At 32.1% G+C, this 26,832-nt stretch overlaps 3 protein-coding genes across 3 annotated transcripts; 2 read left to right on the top strand and 1 right to left on the bottom strand.

The window, feature by feature from the left end:
- The first annotated feature begins 5,839 nt into the window (after positions 1 to 5,839).
- On the top strand, positions 5,840 to 8,734 carry LOC145572759 (cation/H(+) antiporter 11-like). Its single transcript, XM_081631728.1, has 3 exons — positions 5,840 to 6,034; positions 6,432 to 7,481; positions 7,565 to 8,734. The coding sequence occupies exons 1-3, from the start codon at positions 5,840 to 5,842 to the stop codon at positions 8,732 to 8,734; spliced, it is 2,415 nt and encodes an 804-aa protein (XP_081487854.1).
- Positions 8,735 to 12,931: 4,197 nt separating this feature from the next.
- Positions 12,932 to 13,927, bottom strand: LOC145571540 (uncharacterized). Its single transcript, XM_081630576.1, has one exon. The coding sequence runs from the start codon at positions 13,818 to 13,820 to the stop codon at positions 13,245 to 13,247; it is 576 nt and encodes a 191-aa protein (XP_081486702.1). The 5' UTR covers positions 13,821 to 13,927; the 3' UTR covers positions 12,932 to 13,244.
- Positions 13,928 to 24,141: 10,214 nt separating this feature from the next.
- LOC145571539 (GDSL esterase/lipase At2g31550-like) lies at positions 24,142 to 26,104 on the top strand. Its single transcript, XM_081630575.1, has 3 exons — positions 24,142 to 24,813; positions 25,435 to 25,696; positions 25,802 to 26,104. The coding sequence occupies exons 1-3, from the start codon at positions 24,193 to 24,195 to the stop codon at positions 26,014 to 26,016; spliced, it is 1,098 nt and encodes a 365-aa protein (XP_081486701.1). The 5' UTR covers positions 24,142 to 24,192; the 3' UTR covers positions 26,017 to 26,104.
- Positions 26,105 to 26,832: the final 728 nt, after the last annotated feature.

Below are 26,832 nucleotides of genomic sequence, written 5' to 3'. Positions count from 1 at the left end.
ATTGACAGAAGGGTGGTAGATGCATATCACAATGCTTGAACAACAAGAACAGGATTTATAGTCCGAGGGGTTGGCTAAATAGACAAGGATGATAAAGATAAGGATGACATGGAATGTAAAATGGGCCAATTAGTGCCCACATTGTTTGTGATCACAGGCAGAAAATACAGGGTAGCTTTCACTTCCAAGGATTTTGTCATCCTGTGCAGAAATATCATTCACAAATAGCTTTATGTAATCAAGGTCAGTTAACCAAATATCGAAACAGCAATAGCTTACAATTTGAACCATTAATCAACCAAAAAGTTTCTGTATATTCTAGATTAAATTTCAAGCTTCATGACTCTCATACATGGATATGGACATTTGACAATTTATTTTGGACAAAAAATATAGAATTGACATAAAATAGCCGAGTTTGACACAGTGACACATACACCAATACTTTGTACTCAAGTCCAGATAACATAGGTCGGCATTGAAGAAATCATCTATGCTTTAGCAAAAACTGAAAATTCTCTGGCTATTATGTGTTGCACAAATTTAATACGTATGCCCCACCTTATGGGCAATCCTTTTGGTGACACTTTCTCCATGTTGGAATGTATTTTGGTCAGACTATAAATAATGACAAAGACAGACTGGTAAAGAAACTGATCTGGAAAGAAATGAGAAACATAACTTTACCATGAATTACATGACCAACAGTCAAAATCTTCATCACATGATTACGAAATTGATAGCAAACATTACACAGTAAAAACTAATAAAGCTTGAGAGCTACAGCATTATGGATTGTAGCAAAAAATAAAGCCATCAGTAGTAGTAGTAGTATTACCTTGAGACTCAGACTGTGACTTGACTTGATGATAATACTCAGCTCAGGTAGTCAGGTATATCTATCTGATGATAAGTTACTCAGCAGAATATATAACATCAGCATAATAAGAATAAGATTGATTGCTGCGAACAATCAACGAGGATGGAGCTTCAGTGGATTATCAGAAAAGAGCATAAAGGGCCACACCTCCCCCATGCTTTGCAATGCTAAGCTTCACATGGCACTGCTTTCGAGTTCCTGCCCCATGCCCAAAAAATTTGCACCAGATCATATGTTACAATTATAGTGTAGACAGGCTAAGACAGCTAAATTCCTACACTCTCATCTAATTGGTTATATGTTAATGTAATGTAAAGGAGGGGAAAATCACTAGTACAACTACCGAGAGTGGCAAAGACAAGAGTGGGGGGCCTTAGCGAGCACGTTGGACACTCAGGCTCTTACCAGCAGTTGGGTTGCATTCAAAATGCTTCCCATCCTCCTACCTTAGCTCAGTGTTCATCTTGACTAGTCAGTTATCTTAATTACTACACACCAAACTATGTAGAACCCATGTAGATTCTACACCACATGTAAGCAAGATACTTTGGTATGTTCTGTAATTATCAACTAATATAACTTCATTTTGGTGAAAGATGTAGTACAAGGCCTACTGTACCATAATATTCTATCACAATGAAAAACTACTAATCACCAATGCTAAAATATCACATAGATACAAGAAAAACACATAGATACAAGAAAAATGAATACTTAGCTAATACACCGTGATAAATTATACACATCAGAGTACTAATTGATTCTTCTAGGTGGTACATCTATGTACATTCTATTTTTGTCTAGAAAAATTTTCAAAAGGTTTGATTTAGGTCTCAGGTATCATCCACAAAGGCTATACAAACTAAATGCGTAACATAACGTAGTTTACTTTAATATTAGACATATGTCCTGAAATACATGCCTTCATGTAACACATTCAGATTACTAAGATTGTGTAACAAGATTATATAATTCTAATTCTAACCCTAGCTTAACTCCCAAATTGATGCATGAAACTGATGAAGGTATAAGAAGCTTAAGACTTGGTTCATCTAGCTAGTGCGAACAAATAATCTTGCATTTCTCCCAACAACTTAAACTCATTAAAAGCAATTCATTTCTACTACTTGTAAAATTAACTATGATTTCCAGAAAGGCCAAACACCACATAAATTCCTCAATAAACAGTGGTTTTAAAATGGACACATTTTGTTTAGTAAAAGAATTTTAACAACAAAAACTATTTATGTAGTTATATAAAAGGAAACTTCTAAATAATGACAGGAACACCATACTAAAATTAATCCTAGCCTCAAACATAATACTAACAGTAAATTTAAAGTAGTTGATAGATGGAGACACGTACTATGAATAGTATCCGACACTAATGCAGTAACTCGTAACGGTTTTACCAATTAAACTAGTTGACATACACAAATACACTTGGTCATGACTACTATCCAACACTAATGCAGTAATGTCGTAAAGTTTTTACCAATTAAACTAGTTTTTACTAAAAACCACTCATCTTATTCAATTCTCGTTAAAGAAACTCAAAAGTGGAGCAATGTAGGACACTAGGTACATCCGGGTATATAATTAGCGCGTAACTATGGTACGAGTACGACACTGTAGCCAAAAAATCCTACTCAGAGGGGTCCCAAAGCACGTGCAGAAATAAGAAAAAACAAGAGCCTAAAAAACAAACCAAATAAAGAAATAGCACTGCCTCTTATCTCCTCCAGATTGTCCACTGTCTTTCTGCATCCACCATCACATCATATCATTCATGTTTTCTGCTCCAAACATTCTCCATTTTTGCCAGTAAACTTATTTGGGCCTGGCTGAAGTTGGGCCTAGAGATTCACACAGAGAAGCCCATTGATTTCGCAGTTCAGCCCTTTTAGTTCATCACCTGCAAAAATGATCAAAAACAAAATTCCAAAATTATAAATAAATTGGGAGAAAAGAATAGGAAATTGTTGGAGGAACTTAAAGAAATTGATTGGTAATATACTCAGAATTTACAGTAACATAAATAGCTGCAACGAATTTAATCGGAAATTAGGGTTTTGTGATTGGCGAATTTCGAAATTGAAGAACGAGTAATTTGGGAATTGCTCTTTAGGTGTCTTTCCTTCTTGATTGTTAATGCGGAATAATGGAGTAGTTTGGTGTTGAGTTGCAACTTCATTTCAATTAACTGAATAACGTACGTAACTAATTGGGATAGTAGTTGGGGATCCAATTTAAATCACATTAATTTCCTAACCTTGTTTTTTTGGTCGAAGTTTACATTTTAAAAATTTTGTAAGTGAATTGTCGTTCTATTCAACTTATTTTTATTGAAATTAAATTATTTTAAAAGAAAATTTGTAAATTAAAATTATTTTTTAAAAAAGATAAACTAAAATTATTTTAATATTTCGTGAAATAGGTGATCAAAACAAGACCTAACAACCTTTTAATAATTTTTTCTTTTCAAATAACTATTCCAAAAACACAAAACGTTTGGTTAGCAATTTACCACAATATTACCGTTTGTGAAGCCCACTTACTATGTATTTGTTTCCTCACAAAGTCTCAAGAATGCAATGTTTATCGAATACTAACTAATATTGCAACAAATCAACAATCAAACATCGCAAATTTTTAGCTGGTCTCGCAACTAGCCATAGCTGGCTGATCCCGCACTATAAAATGAACATTTTCTAGAAATAAAATGAACATTTTCTAGAAATAAAATGAACATTTAGTAATTGAACATTGCATGATCAAAGTGAGTGAAAAATGGAAGGCGGCGATGTGCAGCAACATCAAGGCCAACAAGGACAAACAATTAAAAACAAACCCAGTTCATCACAAAATCAAAAATTTATGACAAAAAAACAAAAGAGAATTCACATATCGATCAAAGGAGAGAGAAAACATTGAATAAATGAGGTACCATCGTCATTCAGAGAATGAGAAGTGACACGCACGGAAATAGGAGAAGAAAAGGAAGAACGAGAAGCACAAATAGCTTCACTGCCACCAGCAAGAAGATTAGAATTGTCGACTTCACTGAAAATTTGTCGGTCGTAAGTGTGAATTGAAGCATTTGAGAATTGAAAATGTGAAGAAAATAGTATAGTATTGTTAGTAGTAGTGTGAAATTTGGGAGTTTAAGGAGAGAGAAAGAAAGGGGTTGTTTAAGATCATGGATCCCGATTTTCATTTTGATTTCCATCCCAATTTCCATGGTGAAAGCTTAATTAGCTAATGAACATTTATAATATAAGAATAAAATAAAGAGACTATGAAACAAAAAAAAAAGTACATCTAATGTTATTAATTGAACATCCTTTATTATAATAACGAACATTTTATACAACTGAACAAACACAAAAATTTGTACTCCATTAATTAAAAAAGAAAATGAACATTTATTTATAAGAATGAACATTATACGACATGAAAATAAACATTTATTTTATACGAATGAACATCATACTGCATGAAAATGAACATTTAATTATTGAGAAATACTAAATTATTGTAAAATATGTCAGTTAGAAAATGTTCATCTTTGTTATGGTAAATGTTCATTTTTGAACGAAGGACCAGCCAATTCTTGCTAGTTTGGAGACCAGCTAACAACAACTGATCAAACATTGGTTTTTTGTAGCCTATAAGATGTGGTTGATGGACCAGCTTAATCCAAGTCTATTTAGGCCCAGTCCGATTATTGGATATTGGGCCCAACACTAGGCCTGTATGAAACAAATTGAGTTATGAGTGGGCCTAGTCCATAACTCCACCTAGGGTAATCGGGGTATGCCCGAGATTGAGCTTTAGAATTACAAAAGTGGTGGTATTAAGCTCAAATACTGATTGGTGACAATAACTTAAGTTAACGTTAACCATGTTAATATTTAATATTAAAAAATATAACTTAATCTGATTTACTGTCTACACTATATAGCGATTATAATCTTTTATAATACTAAAATAATTTACTATTAAATTTCATGATATACATGGTAAATTATATTAGATAAATGTTCATACAAACATAAAACAAAATGATGCTGCAATTGTTATTTTATTATTTTGAAGCATAATTTATACAAAAACAAAATTTTGAATTACATTGGTTTTTAATTTGAAACAAAAATAAATTCATAACAATACTTTCTATGCAAATGTGATTTAATTTATTATTTCCGAACATTTTCTAAGCCAAATGGACAAAATATAAATTAGATTACGTAATAACTCGGTATTTACTTTATAGTTTCATGTTCTATAACGATTTAATTAATTGATAAGTTTTTCGCCACAACTCACTTGTTGCTTAGCTTTAATACACATAATAATAAAGCTAGAGGGGAAAAACTTATCTATATATTTTAATTAGAAAGATAAATCATATGTTATGATCTCAATTTTTTTCTATGGATTTATCTACCATACATATGGTATTGTTTATAGAACCTAAGTTTAGAAAACTTTATATAAAGGCCAACAACTTTATGTCCAAGCTGTATTTACTAATCTATTTTACATTTTTCCTTTGGATTCTCTTGTTTGTTTTTTTTTATTGTCATCCTCCTTTCTCTCTTTTCCACAATCCTCTTATTCGGTAGCTCTTTCATTCATAGAGAAAGAAGATTTTCGTCAAAGAGATTGCAAAATTACAAATTGTAATAAATTATTAGAAAGAAAATTGAGAGAGATATATAGCTTAGTGAGGCTACCCTAATTGCCTAGGGTCCCGCCCCGGTTTGCATTCGGGGTGGGAAGGGAGGAGGCTACTAATTGGGTTAAAAACATTATGCATGAGCATGCCTTGTATGTAAATATCCTGAGAGAGGAACCTAAAACAAGGCTCGCGCTCAACCTTTATATTAAGTACTTCTACCAGTAATCCTGAGCCTAACATTATTTGAGTTTTATCAGTTTTCTAACAAAGACATCATGAGAGAATGGAATGCAACATGGTTGTCACCGGTTTGCCTTAAAGTACCACCATGGTACCCTAGAGCACATTTGGTGGAATTCCCTACTATAATGTTGCTAATTCAAATGTTGGTTGTCTATTGTCTAACTCAAGCCATACATCATAGCTCATTCAAGCGTTTTGGCCTTCCTCCTCTTGCTTCACAATTAATGGTATGCTCTCGGATTCATTTACCATATTATTGTGACATCGTGTGTATACTAGTTATATACAATTTATTTAATTTTCTATGAATAAATTCGTGACTTTTGGATAGATTTTGTTGTGAAATTTCTTTAACCCCTCATGTTCAAGTAGATGAATTTCCTTACGATTATAGGCCTCTATGATATAAACGTGAATGTACTAAGATGATTAGCTTGACCTATAAGGTAGCATAATTAGCTAGCTAGATTAAAGGGGGGGGGGGAGTTGGAGCCATTATTATGTATGTTAATCATAAGAAATACCTTGAGACCGTTCAAACCTGATTATTTTTAATTTACTACTTCTTGTTGTATTAGTGTTTGCACGGATGATGATCATATACTATCTTATGGTGATATATAGGCAGGTGTTGTCTTAACGCCGGAGATATGCACAACTCATATTAAGCCACTGAAGGAAGCTCATGAACTCATATTTCCCTTGGCAAGTAATGAAGTATGGAAGTGTATATCTATGTTGGGTTTTAGTTTTTCTATATTCATTATCTCAGTTAAAACAGATTTTACTATCATCATGAAAACTGGCAAAAAACCTATAATAATCGGACTACTAGTTCCCACTCTCACAGGTGTTGTGAGCTTAACAGTTGCGGCTTGGTATGGTGGATTTATTCGAGTAGTCAGTGATCAGAAGCAACTGAGCGAACTTTCAGCTAGTGCATCAGTATTAGCATTGTCTACATTTCCTGTCATTGCTGTTCTTCTTAGTGATTTGAAGCTTCTTAACTCTGAACTAGGTAGATTAGCTTTGTCTTGTGGGATTGTTGGTGAGATTGCAGGCATTGCTCACACATTAGCCTTGAAACGAATACTTAATACTGTAGATCTTCTTCAAAAAGAGGAGACACATGAAGTTCTTCTATATGTTGGACGTCGTGTTATTGGCCTTTTTGTGTTTGTCCTCATTGTAGTATTCATGCTTCGACCATGGATGAAAAAAATAATAAAAAAGACCCCTAAAGGAAAACCCGTTAAGGATACTTACTTGATTCCTGTATTTTTGTTGATGTTGTTAGGAGGTCTTATAACAAATATTAGTGGGGAGTTTGTGATAATCGGTTGTTGGGTTGTAGGAGCGGCGGTACCTGATGGACCGCCTCTAGGATCAGCTATAGTTGGTAAATTTGACACCTTTGTCTCGGGAATTCTTCAGCCCTTTTTCATAACAATGTCTACCATGAGGGCCAATGTGTTCAAAGTTAACTTTCATGACAAAGTCATTCATGGTGTAATCCTTGTCACTTTGTCTGGTTTCGCTACAAAGATCGTTATATGCCTTGCATGTGGGTTGTACTATCGCATGGAAATCTCAGATGCCTTGGCACTCGCTGCCATTATGTCTTCCAAAGGGATTGTCGAAATTGGGATCTTTAACATGTTTATTGATTCTAAGGTACGTAACTTATTGTAAGTAATCATTTTTCTTCAAATATTATATATTCAATCCTAACTTGAGGTATTTTCTACTTTTGGCAGCTAATTAGAATATCAACATGCGCCTTTTTAATGGTTGTCACAATAATTGTTGCAATTGTTATACCCATTATAGTTAAGCGCCTTTATCAACCTCTAAGGAAGTATGCAGGATATCAGAACAGAGATATTGTGAGTTGCAACCTTGAAGCTCATCTCCGCATCCTTACTTGCATTTCGAAGCCAGATGATGTGCCTGCATTTGTTCATCTACTCACTCTTTCTAACCAAGCCACGAACAACATGATTGTAGATGTTTTACACCTTATAAAGCTAGTTGGAAGAGCACAACCCATATTTATATCTCATGACTTACAGGAGGGAAATTCATCAGAAAACATGTCTTACTCTGAAGATATGATTTCAGCTTTTAACTCATTGATTCAAAGAGCTAACATGAAAGACCTCTTTATACACTTCTTTACAACAGTCACCCCACCTAAAGCAATGCATGATGATATATGCACACTCGCACTTAATAATTTAGCATCACTTATCATCTTACCCTTCCATAGAAAGCTAAGTACTCTCGATGGATCTGTCGAGTTTGAGGATTATGGGCAGAGAACCCTTAACAACAGCATGCTTGAACGAGCCCCATGCTCTGTAGGGATCTTCATTAATAAAGGAACATTGAAGCTCCCTACATTTGAGTCCTCAAACATGACCTCAGTAGTTGTACAATCCCAACCTGAGCAGAATCAGTTCTCAGCAGCAGTGATTTTCATAGGAGGAGTAGATGATCAAGAGGCGGTAGCATATGCTAAGCGCATGGCCTCTGGACCAATGGTATGGGTGCTTGTCATTCGACTAGTTGCTTCCAAAGATGAGATCGAGCTTAGCGAGCTTGATTCCACGACAATTTCGGATATCCAACAGTACAAAGAGATCAAACAACAATTCAACTACTCAGAGCAAGTAGTCCATGATGGTTCACAAACAGCAAAAATGTTAAGGTCTATTGCAGAAGACTTTGACCTTATCATTGTAGGAAGATCACACAATCCAGAAAGTCCTCAACTTTCTGGTTTACAACAATGGAGTGAAGTACAAGAACTTGGTATCCTTGGAGATATCCTCGCCGCACCAGATTTTCCTGGCAAGACATCAATCTTAGTGTTACAACGACAAAAGCAATGGTTATCTAAAGGCTATAAATATAGTAATAGTTGAGTGCTAGTAATTTTATTTTGATACTTGTACATATACATATGTATCAAAGTTTTTGGTATAATCTTTCAGGTATGAGCTGATGATACTTCTTATTTAATTAATCATTACACCGTACCACGGTTTGGTTAGTACAGAGTATTCTTATGTCTAAACATGAAAATTACATGTAGAAGTTAATATGAGCAAATTCTTCATGACAAACTCTTCATAACTTTATTTTCTTGAAGATTATATTGATCAACATTCTCTATATATTCAACCCTAGATTTGTCATCGAAAGATCATCTATATCAACTTTGTAGTCTTGTAGAGGTAAATGTTATTAATTGTAATAAGCTATTTAATTTGTTGCTTTGGTAAAGTTTCTAAGCTATTTGTTGCCTTCTTTCTTTATTTGGAATTTATTTGTTAAATATTTTGTAATCCATTAAAGTAATTATATGGAAGGAAGTGTGAAATATACTTGTATTATTATTCTAGAGTTTCACGTACATTTGCTAAACTATTAGATGTGTTAAATGTTATTGATCCAGGTGAACTTATTTTTTTGTTAAAAACCTATTACTCTGTAATTTTTTTTTTTACTGATATTATATCGTTTTCTTTATTTCATATTTAGAAAAAAAAAACTCGAAAATTGAAGAATACGAATGAATTTTGGATCATGTCAATTGAAACTTATAATTACTTTTCAAATTTTAAAAAAGTTTTTGCCAACACAAAATTCAAATGCTTTGCAAAATGCAACATCTTAACCTTCAAGCAATTTACATCTTGTTGTCCTTCTTATGTATGTATTTATTTTATTTGCTAATCTAATACATAAATCTTAGATGCATCATGATGTGTATTTCATAGAGTGGATTAATTTAGACATTTAGTTTTTTTTGCAGTGATAGTTGACATAATTGATTTAACAAGTTTTGACAAGTGAACATATATATGATCTGTAAAAGTGGTAAAAGCAATAGACTTTCGAAGTTGTGATTTAGGGAATGAAGATAGAGTAGATATATAAATAAATGATTGCCAAAAACATTATTATTATTTATGAAAATATGTGGAGGAGAGAGACTGAGAGTGAGCGAGCAAGCTGGAAGCTTGAATCCATGTGAAGCCTCACTTCCATTAAAGGATTTGCCAGCTTGTTTGGCATTACATCATACCTTCGACTTGTCGTTATTTAACTACTTTTTGTGTTTTTATTTAACTTCATTTTATATAATATATACCTGCCAAAAAATATAAAGTATTTATTTTATACATTTCAAAAATGAAATTTAATTATTTATGCTAATTAATAATTGGCAAAAGCTAACGAACGTCTCGGGAGCTTTGAATAAGCTACCTAAAAGTAGAAAGATTAAATTAAAATGAACATTAATTACACCGATTGACACGAGATTTTGTCATGCATTTCCAAAATAATACCACTTTAGGTATTATTTTAAATGTTTATCCAACGCCCCGAATGCGTTCGTTAGCAGGATACTTAATAATTTCATCTTTATAATCAATAATAATACTATCTCAATCATATTAACCCATTGTTTCAAACTTTCCATATGACTAATTCAAAACTTTAGCATCTCGATCTCTTATCTTCAAATTATTGGCATTAATTATTTAGTAATCTTATTAGTTACTTATTAGGGGTTTGCATGCCTTCTAGATTAGTATTTGGCTTTTACGTCTAGTCAAACAGCTTCTAAATATGCTTGATGAGTGACTATTCAAGCAAAATTAAAATTATTAAGCAAAATTATTATTAGAGCATGCATGCATGTCTAATTGTATATGATTTACTAACAACCAATCTAATTTTATCAAACATCAATTTTTTTTTTCTTTTTGGTACATACAAAGAGTCATATTATGACAATAATATGATAATCTCAACTTTGGGTACCACTCTAAGACTGTACCTTAACAAAGATAATGAGTGATGGAAATTACAGGCAACTTAACAACACGTTAATCCAAATAAATTAACAAGGTCGATAGTTAATCGATTGTCAAACTAGAGTATTGGGTACACTTAAGCTTCCAAGAAATTATACAACTACAGTCCAGGAGGGAAATGCAAGGCACTCGACCATGACTTGAGCTGGATAAAATTCATAGATAGATCTTTCACACGTTTACATGTAAAGGTAGTATCATGTATTATGTGCATTTTGTGCATCATTACATCATAATACTAGTAACATTTTTTGTATTATTCAACTTGATGATTAATTACTTAATTTGATTATTAATTATAATAATAATGTGGAAGAAATGTAATATATGGCACACAAAATTGGAAGCAATGATGAAGACAAACTCCTGAGTTATGTTACACATCTACCACAATTATCTCCTCAGTAATATCTGTACGGAGTAATTAACAATTTTGATGATCATAAAAAATATCCATGTATTCATGCATGTAATCTGATTACTAGCATGATTAATTATTATTAACTTTATCATTAGCACCTAATTGATCCTACCAAGATTTATATTTTGACCATCCCAAAAAATATAAGGAGAAATGAATATACATAAATTTTGGATCATGTGATTTGAGAACTTTATTATTTTCAAAACACAAGTACGGAGCGGGTTTAAGAGTTCGTGCCGAGGCTTATTAGCACAAAATTCAAATGCTTTCATGGAGGAATTTATATTCATGCATGATTATGTTGACATTTATACACAACAACATTCACTCACACTTCTAACCCTTTACGGTTTTCTTATTTCCACTTATTTCAGGGCTAATAAGTTCAGATAAGATAAGTTAAACAAAAATTAGTTCGAATAAGTTGTGATAAGGGTTAATCAGAGCTACCCAAGTTTAATTTATAACTAAAATAAGTTCTAATGGGTTAATAAGTTCAGATAAGATCGGTATTTACCGATCAAGCACTCGAGACTTGAGAGTAAAGGGGATGCATGCTAAGGGAATCCCATCCCTATCCTAAACACCCTCACTGGGTAAAATTATTCAAACCTATGACCTCTAAAATCTAATGTAAGGAAACTTAGCAAGTGAAACCAACACTTTGTTGATATTCACTTGTACTGTACTATTATATGTATTTTTTTTAACAACATAATAGGAAAGTCAAAGAAGGATAAATGATATAAGATATAAGCGAAATCAAATATGACATATGGACTACAATATTTTGTACTATCACTACTACAACAATATCGTCGTCCAATTTTGCTGACATATAGTCTCTTTTAAATTACTTCGCATTTGTGTTGTAAAAGAAGAAATTATTATTCTTAGCTTGATTAACGATGTCGACTTTGATCTCGTGTACACCTAATTCTAATTGTACCTTAATATTATTTGCTCCTTGTAATTTCAGTTATTGGCATGACAACATTTACTCGATCATTTGGAGACTAAATATAAATTATAACAAATAATAATTAATAATATTATTATAATGTATGTATTTGAGTGCACATAATTTTATTAGTACGAGTACTTTAAACCACCTAAATTAAAATTGTAGTGAATATGAGTATATGACTCAAAAGTTGGGTGCAGTGGGAATCAAAAGCCAGCTAAGGTAGGTGCATAATTATTATGCCTAATGTCAACAATGGCTGGATTTGGCTAATTTTGTGTGTTTGCATTGTTAAATTAATTAAACATTATGTTGACTAAAAAAAAAATTAGAGTAAGAAATTAAAATGAGCATTTAAAGTTTCAGTTACAATGTATTGTCACAACCGAATTGAATTACGTATAAAATACTATATTGCAAAAATAGCTGTCTTTGCCTTGTGTACGTTAAACATCCAATCACGGGTTGAATAATGAAGATAGATATTTTTAATGGAAAAACAATGGAAGATGGAGAAATGGAAAGAGACATAAAACTGAGATTCAAAGCATTTATTCAAGTTAAGATAGATCCACCAAAAAAATTAAAATTATTCATGTGAAATTTATTTAGATATTTCATTTGACTTTGAAAATAGATATTAGCATAAAGAAGTCGCGTACAATTTTAAATATGACAATAAACTGTAAGTGTCGTTTGATGTTTTATCAATGATAATTTTGAATTGATTTTCTTTTTTTTCCTATCGACAAAGGGTTATTGAATCTTATGTTCAAGTGAGACCGACTTAAGTTATCTGACATTATAGATAAAACACAATTAATTAACTCTGAAAAAATCAAGAATAAAATCCAAAGTTCTTTGTATTTTTCAACTTTTGGTATGCTCAAATATTTTGAGCTCTCTTTAAGAATTACTCCGTACTTGTACAATAATAAATCCGAAGCTGCCAATATTACAAAGCACTCGGAGAAAAATTAAACCAAAATGTAATGTAATGTATCCACAATAAATTATATAACTCCATCCTCAACACCTTGAAATTTTTGACAAGGAAAAAAAGAAAGGCTTTGAAATTTGCGTATAATTGCAAATCTCAAATAAAGGAGTTTTAGAGAGAATAAAATTTTAATTTAATATATATTTAAAGAAAAAAAAAATCACAAATCTTCAGTAATAATTTCCAAATGAGGTTGCCAAATACCACTTTTACCCCTGCTGCTTCTTCTCCTTTGATGCTTCCCAGATTTAGATTTAATCTTCAAATTTGTTTCACAGACTACCACATTGCTAATATTTTCATGATCACCTTCTAATTTCGACAAATCTATACTCAAAACTTTATTATCATTATCGTTATCATTATCGTTATCGTTACTCTTGGACTTACTAAGCTCCTGATCATTGAGTTTTTGATCGTGAGTAATACTCTTAACCTTGTTTTTCTTAGACGAATTAGGGTTTTTAGAAGGTAAAGAGGAATCCGGTAGCAAGAAATAGATGCTACCGCGTTTAAGCTCAGAATCGGAGGATAAAATCATGATTTTCCTAACCATATTACCTTGTGAACAAGGTTTGCTTAAGACATGGTTTGGATAATCTTGAAGAATTTCACCAGCCGTTACACCGGCCCTTGTGATCTCTTCTACGTACCCGTTTAGATGAACTATTCGGATCAAGTCGAGTGCACCACAAGGTAGTACACAAGCCAAACAACACCTTAAACTATTTCCCATTTTTTTTTTTTTTAATCAAAAATTTAAATATTTTTGGATGATCAAACAAAATTTATTTGAAGGTGTTTTTTGGGGGGAGCTTTGAATATTTTGATGTGGAAAGTGGTGATGAAGAGAGTTTCAAAAGTGGGGGTTTGAGAGGGTTATTATATAAGAGGACCAACCTTATATTATAATAATATAATATGATCTAATTGTATGATATGATTATATTTTTATATAATAATATTTGGTTAATTTATGCTTCTAATAATGTGATTATTGTCCTTGTTGTTGAAGTTTTTAACTACCATAATTAGGTGATTAGGAAGCTTACTTAAGGGGAGTACTACCACTTGGCCGTCATGCTTCAAATTAAATTTAATCTCTGATTAACCTTGTTGTAAAGCAATAGTAATTAACTTTTTAATGTTATAGTATGTGCTACGTTTTTATCTTTTAAGGTACCAGTGTAAAACTTTGTCTAATATGTTTTTAGGTCAAAAAATAACTTGCATTACCCAAGCTGATTTAAAAAAAAAAAAAAAAATTATTCTCCATGAGATTGAGAATGAATAAAGTTATATGTGTGATCTGTAATTCGGGTTATTCATGCATAACTCGAAGCTAGAAATAGAGAATCGTATCTATATGGCACCAGGCTAGCACGTGCATCACACATGCCTATAGAGATAAGAGCATAGTCCTCCATGTGCATATCAATATAATGTTGGTTCAACCTGACTATCTTATCAACAAGCTAGCATGCTCTATATTACGCAACTACAAAGAAGTCGATAAAAAAGATTTGCAATAACTTATTATGAGACAGCTAAAAAATAAAAGGTTAATCTCGGTAATTAAACTCTTCCGTTAAAAAATCATAATTTACAAATCAATACTAAGCTATTGTAAATAATTTAAATGTGGAGAAACATTTTCAAAATTAAATGCAAATATCTCAAGATATATAAGCATAATAGATAGCCGTCTTACCCAAAATACAGCCTTTTCTTTTGATATGCAGAGATTATGAATCAAATCTTACACTATTTCCTAATCAAGGCAGCTCAAGCAAGGTAAAACTCTAAAATATAACACCACTGTATAATTGTATAATATAAAAATATATTATATAGTTTTAGAGTAGAATAAATGAAGTTGACTAGATAAGACAAGCCTTGAAACTCACAGCTGAACTTATATTATAAACTGAAATAAACCCATCTTTAATTAAATTTATATATTGTCATAGTTTAAGGGGCTAACACATGATCATATAATTACTTTAGAACACAAACAAAGGGGTGCTCTGTTTTTGCTAATTAAGTTTATGATTTAATTAAGTTGGCGAAACATGTTGGGTGGCCCACACAACATGACCCATTACGATTAATCGCGAATATTGGCTGAGTTGCGCCGATCCTAACGATTTATTTTATTTATTTTAGCTAGCTTAAGACTGCATTTTAAAGGATAGAGAAATTAAATTAAAGTGTAATTTAAAATAGGCTGAAATTAATTAGAGAATTAGGTACAATGATTAATTAGAGAGGACAGCCTTGTTTATGATGTAAACAACAATGTAGATAATGTTTAAGTTGCTAATGATATAACATCACCTACTTTGGTGTTAGACCATGATGATTAAAGAGAAGATTTTTGTAAAACCATCTTATTGCTATATATCACGATATTAATAAGAATAGTGACGAATTTAGCATCTATTATCAATAATTTCGTAATACAATAACAATAATAATGAAGTAAGTAGTAAGCAAATACTTTTTGAGAAATGTTTATAAATGTTGTTCTACTAATGTGACAAGTTATCTTTTTGAGCTACAATTCTAGTGATTAAAAAAGGGTATTTGTGAAAAATTAAAGTTAAGTTGATTGAAGAGACGAAACAGATGATGCATGAGATGCAAAGGCCAACATAATCTTAATGTTGCAAACTTGCAATTGATACATAGTGTGGCAGACTAAGCTAGTGCAAAAATGTTTAGTGTTAGGGCATTCGACACTCTTGTCTTAACAAGATTTGTCGTGCATGTAACATTTTAATTGTCATTATATCTTTTTTCTAAGTCAAAAAAGTTTAATTCGGTCAAATTTAGATTTTGAAAAACAAAAAACTCGTAATTATTATTAGTAAAATAAGAGTGTCGTCCAAAGTTCCAAGACTCAAAAAACATCTTATAGTAAATTATGGAGTCATATTGTTCATTGTTATGGTTTTTTTCCTAATTTTTTGAATTATTTTCACTTGTTTATTTAGTTCATCCACATTTTAGCATCCAAATATGCCAATCTAATGCATTAACAGTTTAGAACTACCATCCAAAAAGAAAAATTCAGATCTGGATGTGAAAATAATTCAAAACCGAGTATTTGCTTTATTTTATAGCACTTAACAATCATTTTACGTGGAAATCACATGATTATCTACTGTAATTTGCAGTAAATATATGCAAATTTTAGCCTTATTCTTTTGTTTCTTTTGATAAAAATTGCATTATACGTTTAGAATTTAATGGTTACATTTTTATGTTATTATAGAATCATCATAGAAGTAGATACTCGGCCTTGGCAATAATAATAGTAATGCCCTGCTATTTTTGGACCACTTCTTTGCTGCTAATTTAGGACCACTTTACCGCGTAGCAAGTACAATCCTATGGTACTTTACCCTGCTTAATTCCATAGTTTATGCAATTTGTTTATGTTTTCAATTAGATTGCACGAGGATTTGTTAATTAACGATGTGATTAATTCATAAGCACGGGCGATAATTACGTTGTAAAAGTTGTTAATTATTTACACTTTAATGTTTATTTAATTTGAGATCGTGGAGATTCAAACCATGCATGCAAGTTGATGAACAGTTGCATCACTTGCATGTAGTTTATACTTTATGTACTACATTAACGAAGACCAGATTTTCATTAAAGTTCAATAGTTTAATTAGTTGTATAAAATGTAAAGATGAATTATGTTCCAAGCATGTATCGACTTTGTAAATAGGTAAAACCCTTGTGTTTTTGAGCTCGGCCATGCATATACAGGTCAATATAGTTTCATCCTAAACTTAATTGGTTACAGATGGAGTAACTCATTGCGCTACGACTTAGTTAAACTCTCTTTTTTTTCTTCGTGGTATGATGAACTTATCCTTACTCACATGTAGTGGCCAATGTGGGTTAATTATTATCTTAATTGACTTAATACAACCTGCATTAGAGCATAATTGTAACCATATCAAAATTTTGCGAAGTTTCTTTTAATGAGTTTACTTACTCATAAAAGTAGTTGAGAAAGACCAACGATAACATATTTACTTAAAAAAGAGTGCTCAAATTAAGATAACATATAATTGTACCTGGATGTACGTTCCCATAATTTGTGGACTATAAATGAATGTATTCAGTACTATTAGAAGATTAATAACAGTCCAATTTGGCTATTCTTTTAAGACATTGATAGGATTTAAAGATTAACAACAAAACTTGCCAATACAATATTCATAATCTGTAATTAAGTAATGTTGTTAGAGTAACAGATATCTTCTAATCATGATTCTGCTGCTAGATACGAAGCTTCGTAGCATGTAGGTTTTAGGCACCGCCCTTAATTAAATCCGATTAAGTACTATAATTTTTTTTAGATTAAGTCCTAAATTTGATTAAAAATTTTAGACCAACAAAACAATAATATAATTGAAAAATTACAAGGGCATCTGCACGAGGAGTTTGAAATTATAATCAAAGAATCTAATTTAGTGGTAAGTTTTAATATGAACCCTAATTGAAAACAAAATGTGTACTGAACGAGGGACCGAAGAAACAGAAAGAAACTATAATTGAATAACGTGAGTATGTGAGTTATTGTCTGTATTGACACCAAAGTCTAGGTGGAAAATTGATTATATTATTACCTATCCTTTAAACATTACTATAATAATTGAATGAATTATTACTAATCATCATCATATTCTTATATTAGTTCCTTGTAACTTAAAGTACACTTTTTTTGGTCCATAAAAGTAAGCTTTGATTATAGCCATACAAGTATGCATAAGAATAAAAGAAAAGATTTTGCAAGCAAAAACCCTTTTTAATGTAGGGAGCGTTCTTTTTTTTCCTTGTACTACAAGTTTAGATTTATATAAGGTATTTCCTTCACCTCATAATATAGTGTCTATTTTATTAATGATATGGATTGTAAACATGATCTAATAAATAAGAAGTATGATATATGATTGGCATACATATCATACCGAAGTCAAAAAAATCCCTAATCGATATAATGCATGTACTGCATGTATATGTCAGATGACCAAATCAAATCTACTCAGTGTCATTTATGTGTTCATATAATAGTCTGATTCTGTAAGGGACGGGGATTACAACTTACAAGTGTTGTAACGTAGCTTAAAGAAGAACACATGATCATTAAACAGCTCTTTCCTAGCTAGAAGGCTAGACCCTTCCATAACATAATATTTCCCACCATATACCAACGCAAAGCTATATACTAAATCAGACCAGTACTAACTTAGATACTGTTTCGCTGGCAACCCATTTCTCAACTGCGCCTAATTCATTGCATTCTAGCTTGTTTTATTAATTTCATCATTTCAATCACCTAACAAAATCCAACTAAATTATGCATTTACTATATAATATAAGGGACTCATATTTTCAGATGAGTTCATTTTTTCTTTAATCAATCAAACTAAACAAACAAACAAAAAAAACGCGTATTCTGTTGGAAATAAATGCAAAAACATTACACGTAACATGGTTTTAGGCACATAAACTATAATATATGTTAGTTTTGTGAATAGGTTCTCGTAATTTTGAGGCCTTGAATATGCTATAAACTTGCCAAATTAAGTGAGTTCATTCGCTGGTTGTTATATGATTAACTAATTTGCTCAATTCGATGGAATATTTCTGATTTTTGGTCAAATATCCGTACATTGTACCGAAATTAGAGCTTATAAGTCCAGCGTAAATGCGTAATGTAGTGGGTAAGTTGAGGTCAATAATTTAAAATAGAAAATATGTTTTTGTAGAGTTCACTTGCTAACTATCACTCCATAACTACATACTCAAATTAGTTAGATTAATTTTTTTCGGATATTGTGCCTAATGTTTGAGATAGATTTTTTTGTTACCCTATAATCCTATATCATCTTTCAAACGACTCCTAAGCTTTTAAAGCTACAAACAAATATAAAGTACATTATATTATACGAGTAGAATATTAAAATAAAAATAAAAATTTATGAGAATATAATACGTTAATTATTGGTGTTTTCAATACCCGTATAAATAATTCTTATACTTTCTTTTTTAATTAACTTCTTATATGTTGCAAAGTATCTTCTCATATACAAAGGATGAGTTTAAAAGTATTTCCTATTTATTCAAACTTACTTTTTAAATTTATAATTTTTTTTCATTATAATAAAACTTACTTTGTTTAAACTTATTACACGTAATATTTTGAACTCATAGTCTGATAGTCTCATAGAGAGCTTAACTAATTAGAACATATATCATGCATCTACCCTTTTTTATTTAAAAAAACAACTGAAAGTCATTATTCATGTAGCTACACAACTTAAACGATAAGTACAGACATTTGAAGCAAAATGGTTACTACTGTATTACATATTCCATGTTTGGTGGCTGTGCCTTGGCTACTATTTCTGGTATCCTATCAAAATTGCACTAATAATATATACAGTTTAATGTTAATTACACCGCAATCACAGTTATCAATTTTAAATAACAGTGCAATAGATTCTATTTTGTTCTTCATTATTAATTATTCTGCATGCATACGTGACCTTCGAAATTACTTATACTATATAAGATGGAGGGAGTACATAGTATTTGTCTTTTGCCGATAAACTTCTTAAAGTCAAATAAGTCGAGTGAATCAATCTATCCATTCAAACTAAACAAGGTCATAAGGTCATGCATGCACATGGATAAGTGAATAATGAAGGAAAGAATAACGTCATAACTAAAAAGAAAATAACAACAGCATTATACGGAAGCAATGCAAAACGATAGAATGAAAATGCATGTTCATGTACGTATACGTACAAATACATACATCCTAATTAGAGTTTAATTGCTACTACTTTGTACGGTATTATGTGCATTAATTGTACGTTTTCCATTACAGAAAGGTCACTTGCACGACCAGATATCGATTGATCTGATCAGAATTACAAAAATTATACTAATTATGATCAGCATATAGTTTGCATACCGTACGTTTGGGACCACAATTTTGTCATGCTTTCAACTTACATGCAAACTCATACAAGTACCACTTTCTCATCAGTTAGTATATTTACACTTTGTATAATATGTCGAGTTTAATTACGTACATTATTATTTATCTGATTACTTTTTTCTGTTTATCCTAATATATATTGTCAGTGCTTAGCTTAATTATAATTAGTGTTATAGCTGTCATATAGTTCCATCATTAAATTAGTAAGATATGAACTGTTAGTCGATTAGTAACTTAAGGTATATATTATTAGTATAACACTTTGCAGCTTTGCTTTAAGCTCCGTCCAAATCTTATAAATGGTAGTTTGATATAGTAAAGCTTGTTTTGCATGCAATAATTTTGCTGTGGATTACGGTAGATGATTAATTCCATGGAAATCGTAGGATGTATGCATGTATGTAGCAAGATATACCATGATTGAGTCCGAAATTAATTATCATGTTAATAGTGTAATAATTGAACAATGGATCATAGAGTATTAGAGTTCACCAATGCAACCTGCTTGTCCATAATGTCAATATGTCATGACTTCATATTCATGTGTATAAGATCAATCATGAATTCATGACTCAATATTCATAAGTTTAGTAATTAGTATGGCACTCAAAAAATCGATCTACATATATGCATTACTTTGGCTTATATAAAATAGTGCATGAAGTAAACATTATTCCTAATAAGATTGAAAAACTATACAAGTAGTAATTTGGTTGAGAAAAAAATACAAGCAATGCAACTTCTTAGAAAATTCTCACCCTTTTACAACATGTAGGAATGGGTTGAATTGCCTAGCTAGCATCCACCCAAGTTATAATTAAGTGGACCCTCATGTGCATGAGAAGATTTACTTCGTGAATTGTTGTGAATTTGTAATCAACTAAATACAGAGTACTTTTTACCACTTAATTATTAGTGTATTGTAATCAACCTTGATTGACACTTAATTCGTATTATAAAAGCAATTTCCTTAGAAATGTAATAACTTATTGCATCCAATTCAATGGCTAGCTTATCCTTTATAACGAGTATTTAGGACGTGTTCTGATTTACTGAACTGAATTGTTTATGAGAAATGAAAATTAGAAAGTGAACTGAAATGAAATGAAATTAAGCTGAAGAGCACAAGTACTTACCCTTGAAAACTTTGATTATTGCCAAATCAAGCAATATGATCATCCGTATTCATACGTACCCTAGCCTTTTTTGTTAACCATTTCATTAAACGAGTAGAACATTAATTATTGCAATTTGGTACATTTACTACTACTACATGCGTTGATTTAAGCATACACGATCGATGAACTTGAGCCTTAAACAAGGCACATGGGAAACTAAAAGCTCCAAGAAAGCTAATTAAGAGCAAGGGGTCCTTGAATTAAGTATACATTACAATACCGACACATTCAATTAGCTCAAGGCTTGATTTGAAGCTCATTGATCATGTTATCCCATGTTTCATAGACCCCACGCTTCTTCAATCATCTATCATGCATCCGATAAGACTTGTCCGTTGTCCCCCCTTATAATCTCGTCATGATATGATGAGAAATGTAAGGGTACTTACGTAAACGTACGCATGTATGTCCTAATTAAATACTTTTATTTCAATTCGTATGTATAAACAATGAACATGCGACGGTAAAGCCTTTATAATCGATCTCTCATAAGAAGGATGATGTTAAAATTAAAGGACAAGGAGGTTTAATTTAGTTAAGTTGGTTAAGATAAGAATCGAAAGTTCATTATTGTTAGATAATAATATTGCGCAAGGAACTTTAATAGGTATTCCTATTTTCATCCAACTCGATTTCAATCTATACCAATCTAAACAAGTTATTTAATTTAATTTAACGATAATTTTGCACGAAATAATTAGATATTATAAGATACTCCAAAATCCGAAAAGGCATGAACACATGATCCTCAAAACTTGTAAACATGAACAGGTGAAATGTATAATCCCAGCCTACACGTTATACAATATGAATAGGACAAACAACAATAAAAAATGAAACTTTGTATTATACACTTATACCTTGATGAACTACACTGGTAATCTATAGAATTATTACTCGTATACAGCAAATAATCAACAAAGGGAATAAATATAATCTGTCACTGTGCATATAGCATCAAAATTACAATAGATATTTCAATCAAATCAAAATAAAAGATCACATTGAGATTTTCTAGGGCCAGAAGACCTCGAAAATGTAGCTTAATTGTACTAAAATCCAAAATATTTATCCTTCTGATTTCTTGAACAAATTAAATTACAGTTATAATATGATGATTTCTAGATCAAACCCATTGTTTAAGCAAATATGAGAATGTCTTAAGCTAAGCTAAGCTAATCATACATATACATTATGCAATTAGGTTAGTTGACCAAGTAGATGAAATAATTGATATATATGAAGCACGCATGTATGCATGCATGCAGACGGCCATTGATTTGGTGCAGTACATAGAATCAGTAACCACGCCTACCGAATCCTGTAATGCACGAGTGAGCCAGCGAAAATCATGCCAATTTCTACTTCACATAGATATCATCTTTCAGACTTGCAACTCACACGTACTCCTTTTCGGCTTCTTATAGATCAACTTATTTTATATGATTTTTACCCCCGGTTTTGTGATGTTAAGAAAAATCTGTCGCGTAGTAATCCAATTTAGTGTTGTTTATTGATTAAGACTACCTATGGTATGTGTCAAAAAAAAAAAAAAAAAAAAAAAAAAAAAAAAAAAAAAAAAAAGAAAGACTACCTATGGTATAGATTAAGGGAAAAGTTGTCAACAACTTAATGTGTATCAACCCCGTGTAGGGGTGGATCCATATGGGCCTTTGACGATGCAATTGGAACGCCCTGTTGTTAAAATAAGAATAGATTAAGTTGTGGTTGGGAAAAGTTGTTAACAACTTAATGTGTATCAACCCCGCGTAGGGGTGGATGCATATGGGCCTTTGATGATGCAATTGGAACGCCCCGTTGTTAAAATTAGAATAGATTAAGTTGTGGTTGGGAATTTTTTTGAGAAGAGGTAACCCTCAGTCTGAATCCAATTTGTAAAGGAGAGGCCAAGTAACTTGAAGGGTAAATAAAAGAGGACTTCTTTTTATCCTATTGTGTTCATTGGCGAATTACCGTTTATAAAGAGAAAACCGCTACAAGCTAAGGATGCCATGCCTAGATGCATTTTGAACAGAGCCAGTAGTGTCCTAATCAATGGTGGTCGTTCAATTGGTGGCTAAATTGACTGATGACTTGGTGAGTGTTGCTACAGAGATTATGTGGAACCAAAAAAAACCCCTAAGCCCAACATGTAAACAAATTGAGAAAAGATAACAAAACAAGTCAGCCCAGGACCAGGCCCAGGCCTAGGCCCAACAAAATCGTCCAAATAAACTGAATAACAAGATGATAATTAAACTCAAGTTTTCTAAAAAGTGCATTCACTAAACCTAAACCTAAACCTAAATCAGGTTATACTTTTTTTTTTTTTTTTTTTTTTAAGAAAAATACAAAAGTTAGGTAAGTCTTCTCTCAAGACTGTAAAATCAGGTTATACTGTACTTGCATCTACAGATGTACTGGTACAAAAGTAGTGCGAGAAACTAAATCTTCTATCCCGTATTCGTGTCTCACGCCTATTAGGATTATGAAATCAACCTTTTTTTCAACCTTTTTTTCAAACTTGAAAAACAGTTTATACACAAATTTAAATAGTGACACATACAATCAGACATGATACAAAGTACAGTATCAAAGTAATACGCAGAAGACTGGGAACCAAATTAAGTTTGCTTCACTAATAAAATTGAGTGTCCATTACTAGTTGCCTACTTCAGAGTATAAATAAATCTACTGTATGTTACTTTGCTTACTCCTTTTATATCTTGACACATAAACTAAGTTATCTATATCTGCTTATAGAATTTAGATGAATAATCTCTTCAAAGCTACAAAAATTATCCAAAATTTTGCCATTTGTTCTTGAAAACATATTACGGAGTATATACTTTCTATAAATTCCCATCCCACTAACTAAAAATCTACACCCCAAAAACATGGCTCCAAACTTATACTCCATCTTCCTAATAACAATACTGTTGCAAGCTTTTTCCAATATTAATGTCACAGCCCAAGCATTATTTCCTGCAATCCTCGTTTTTGGTGATTCAGCCGTGGATACCGGCAACAACAATTTCATCAATACCATTATATCACCAAATAGAGCTGATCATCCTCCTTATGGTAGAGACTTTCCTAGCCATAAACCCAACGGTCGTTTCTCGAATGGGAAACTTGTACCAGATTTCTTGGCTGATACACTAGGGTTGAAAGAGAGCGTACCCCCATTTCTGGATCCCCGTCTGTCAGACAAGGACCTGATTACTGGTGTGTGTTTTGGGTCTGCAGGGTCTGGGTTTGATGATTTAACGAGTAAGACAACTAAAGCAATCCCAATGTCAAAGCAGGTTGAGTACTTCAAAAAGTATATAGAGAGAGTTACAAGTATTGTAGGGGAAAAGAAGGCTAAGGAGATCATAAGAAAGGCTTTAGTTGTTATAAATTCCGGGACTAATGACTTTGTGATCAATTACTATGACCTGCCTACTAGAAGACTGCAGTACGATATAAATGGGTACCAAGATTTTGTTCTCGAAAGACTGCAAAGCTTTGTTGAGGTTTTAACTCTTTTCTTTACTCCCTCCTTTCCCATAAAAATACAATTAACAGATTCAAAAAGGCATCAAACGGGTAGAGGGTAATGGTATTAGGTTTGAGTGCAATTTTGCAATGAAAACGTATCTCATGTCAAAGTACATGATAATACAATTTCATCTCCAACTATGTGTTTTGCTACAAAAGGTTCCATTCTCACTCAACACCAGATCTAATCATCTAAAATGGTTGGGTGGTAATAGAAATTCAAAGAGAAAAGCACATATTTGTAAATATAGTTGCATAAACATTGACACCCTAAGATTTTTCTTACAAAATTACACAAACCAATCAACATGTTACCGTCATACTACTCTGTGTGTGCTAAGACAATCATAGATGCTGTGTCACAGGTTGCAGGTTGTAGCTGACCAATATATGACACATCAACTATAATTGTTTTAGTATGACAAGGAATAGAGCTCAAATTGATTCATCAATTTATACGAATTCCTACAGCTTAGAGATTATTTTCTTTGGCCCAAACTTAACAACTATTAACGACCCATTCAAGTTAATATTTCAACATCTTATAATTCTACTTGACAATAACACACTACTTTCTCAAAAATCTGAAACTGCAGGAGGTGCATGAACTCGGATGCCGTACAATAATAGTAACTGGGCTACCTCCCATAGGTTGTCTTCCGATTCAAATGACAGCAAGATTTAAACTCCCAAATAAAAGGAAATGTTTAGAGGACCAGAATTCAGATGCCATGTTATATAACAAGAAACTAAAGAAACTCATACCTCATGCACAAGCTTCACTTCCAGGAACTCGGATACTATATGCAGACGTATACACACCATTTAGTGACCTGGTAAAAAATCCAGAAGAGAATGGTAAGGAAACACTTTGTATAAGACAACATGAAGACCAAATATTGCATAAACAATACTGCTATTATAATTATAAGCTGATGTTATATTGTCTAAACACTGTAACAGGATTCAAAGTGACAGATAGAGGATGTTGCGGGACAGGATATATTGAGACAGGGAGCCTTTGCAACATATTGACACCTACATGTAAGAATGCTACAGAGTTTGTGTTTTGGGACAGTGCTCATCCCACAGAAGCAGCCTACCAGTATGTTCATGATTCTTTGCTCGAAGAGCTTGGTCCTCAGATAATTAATGATCCCAAGTTTTCTGTTTCCTAACATTCTGTAATATTCAAAATCTTCATACGTTATGTAATGTTGAATGAAAGACATATCCTCTCAGATTCTTTAAAAAAGAATGCAGATAGTTTTATGAATACATCGAAAATACCATTTCAATATCTCTTGAATTAATATAACTGTTCTCATTAGACAAAGCGAAACACTGAATAGCATTAGACAACTTCCTAAAAACTCCAATTTTGGTATTAAACATTCTAGTAAAGTACAAACATAATACTAATACATCTGGTCTGAGCTGCTGCCAAAAATCTACAGTATAAGATTTAATGCTTACTGTGTGGAAGGCTGGAAGCTAATCATAAAACCAAGTACAGTATTGAAAGTCATATCTTATAATGATTTTGAAAGGCAATATCCTTATCGTTAGAAGATTCAGTCAACTAGCTATATCCCACAGCAGGAAAAAGAAAAAAAAAAAAAAAAAAAAAAAAAAAAAGAGGAGGTCCACTGTTCCAGGGGTGCAGATGCAAGTAAGCATACTACAGTCCCTCAGGACACGGAGATTGAGGAGAAAGAAAAGATAGGGGAAAACGAGCCATAGGGTGTGCATCCCAACTTTTGGAGAGAGAGAGAGGGGGGGGGGGGGGGGGGGTGGAGTGACTATAATAGTACTTAAACTCAACTCTGGGAATATCCAAAATGGTATACTTCAAAGTGGCTCTGAGACTGACGAACTAATTCAAGCTATCTATCACCAGAAGCTACTTAGATATCAGAATGACAAAGGTTAAGAAATCTCTAACATAATAATGTACCACAGTATCAGAACTCAAGCAATAGATCTGGCTGCAG

This window comes from Chenopodium album, chromosome 12 (genome assembly GCF_948465745.1).
Source record: "Chenopodium album chromosome 12, dcCheAlbu1.1, whole genome shotgun sequence".
Classification (NCBI taxonomy): domain Eukaryota; kingdom Viridiplantae; phylum Streptophyta; class Magnoliopsida; order Caryophyllales; family Amaranthaceae; genus Chenopodium; species Chenopodium album.
The sequence above is the reverse complement of the archived record's forward strand: the minus strand, read 5'-3'. Positions and strand labels throughout refer to the sequence as shown.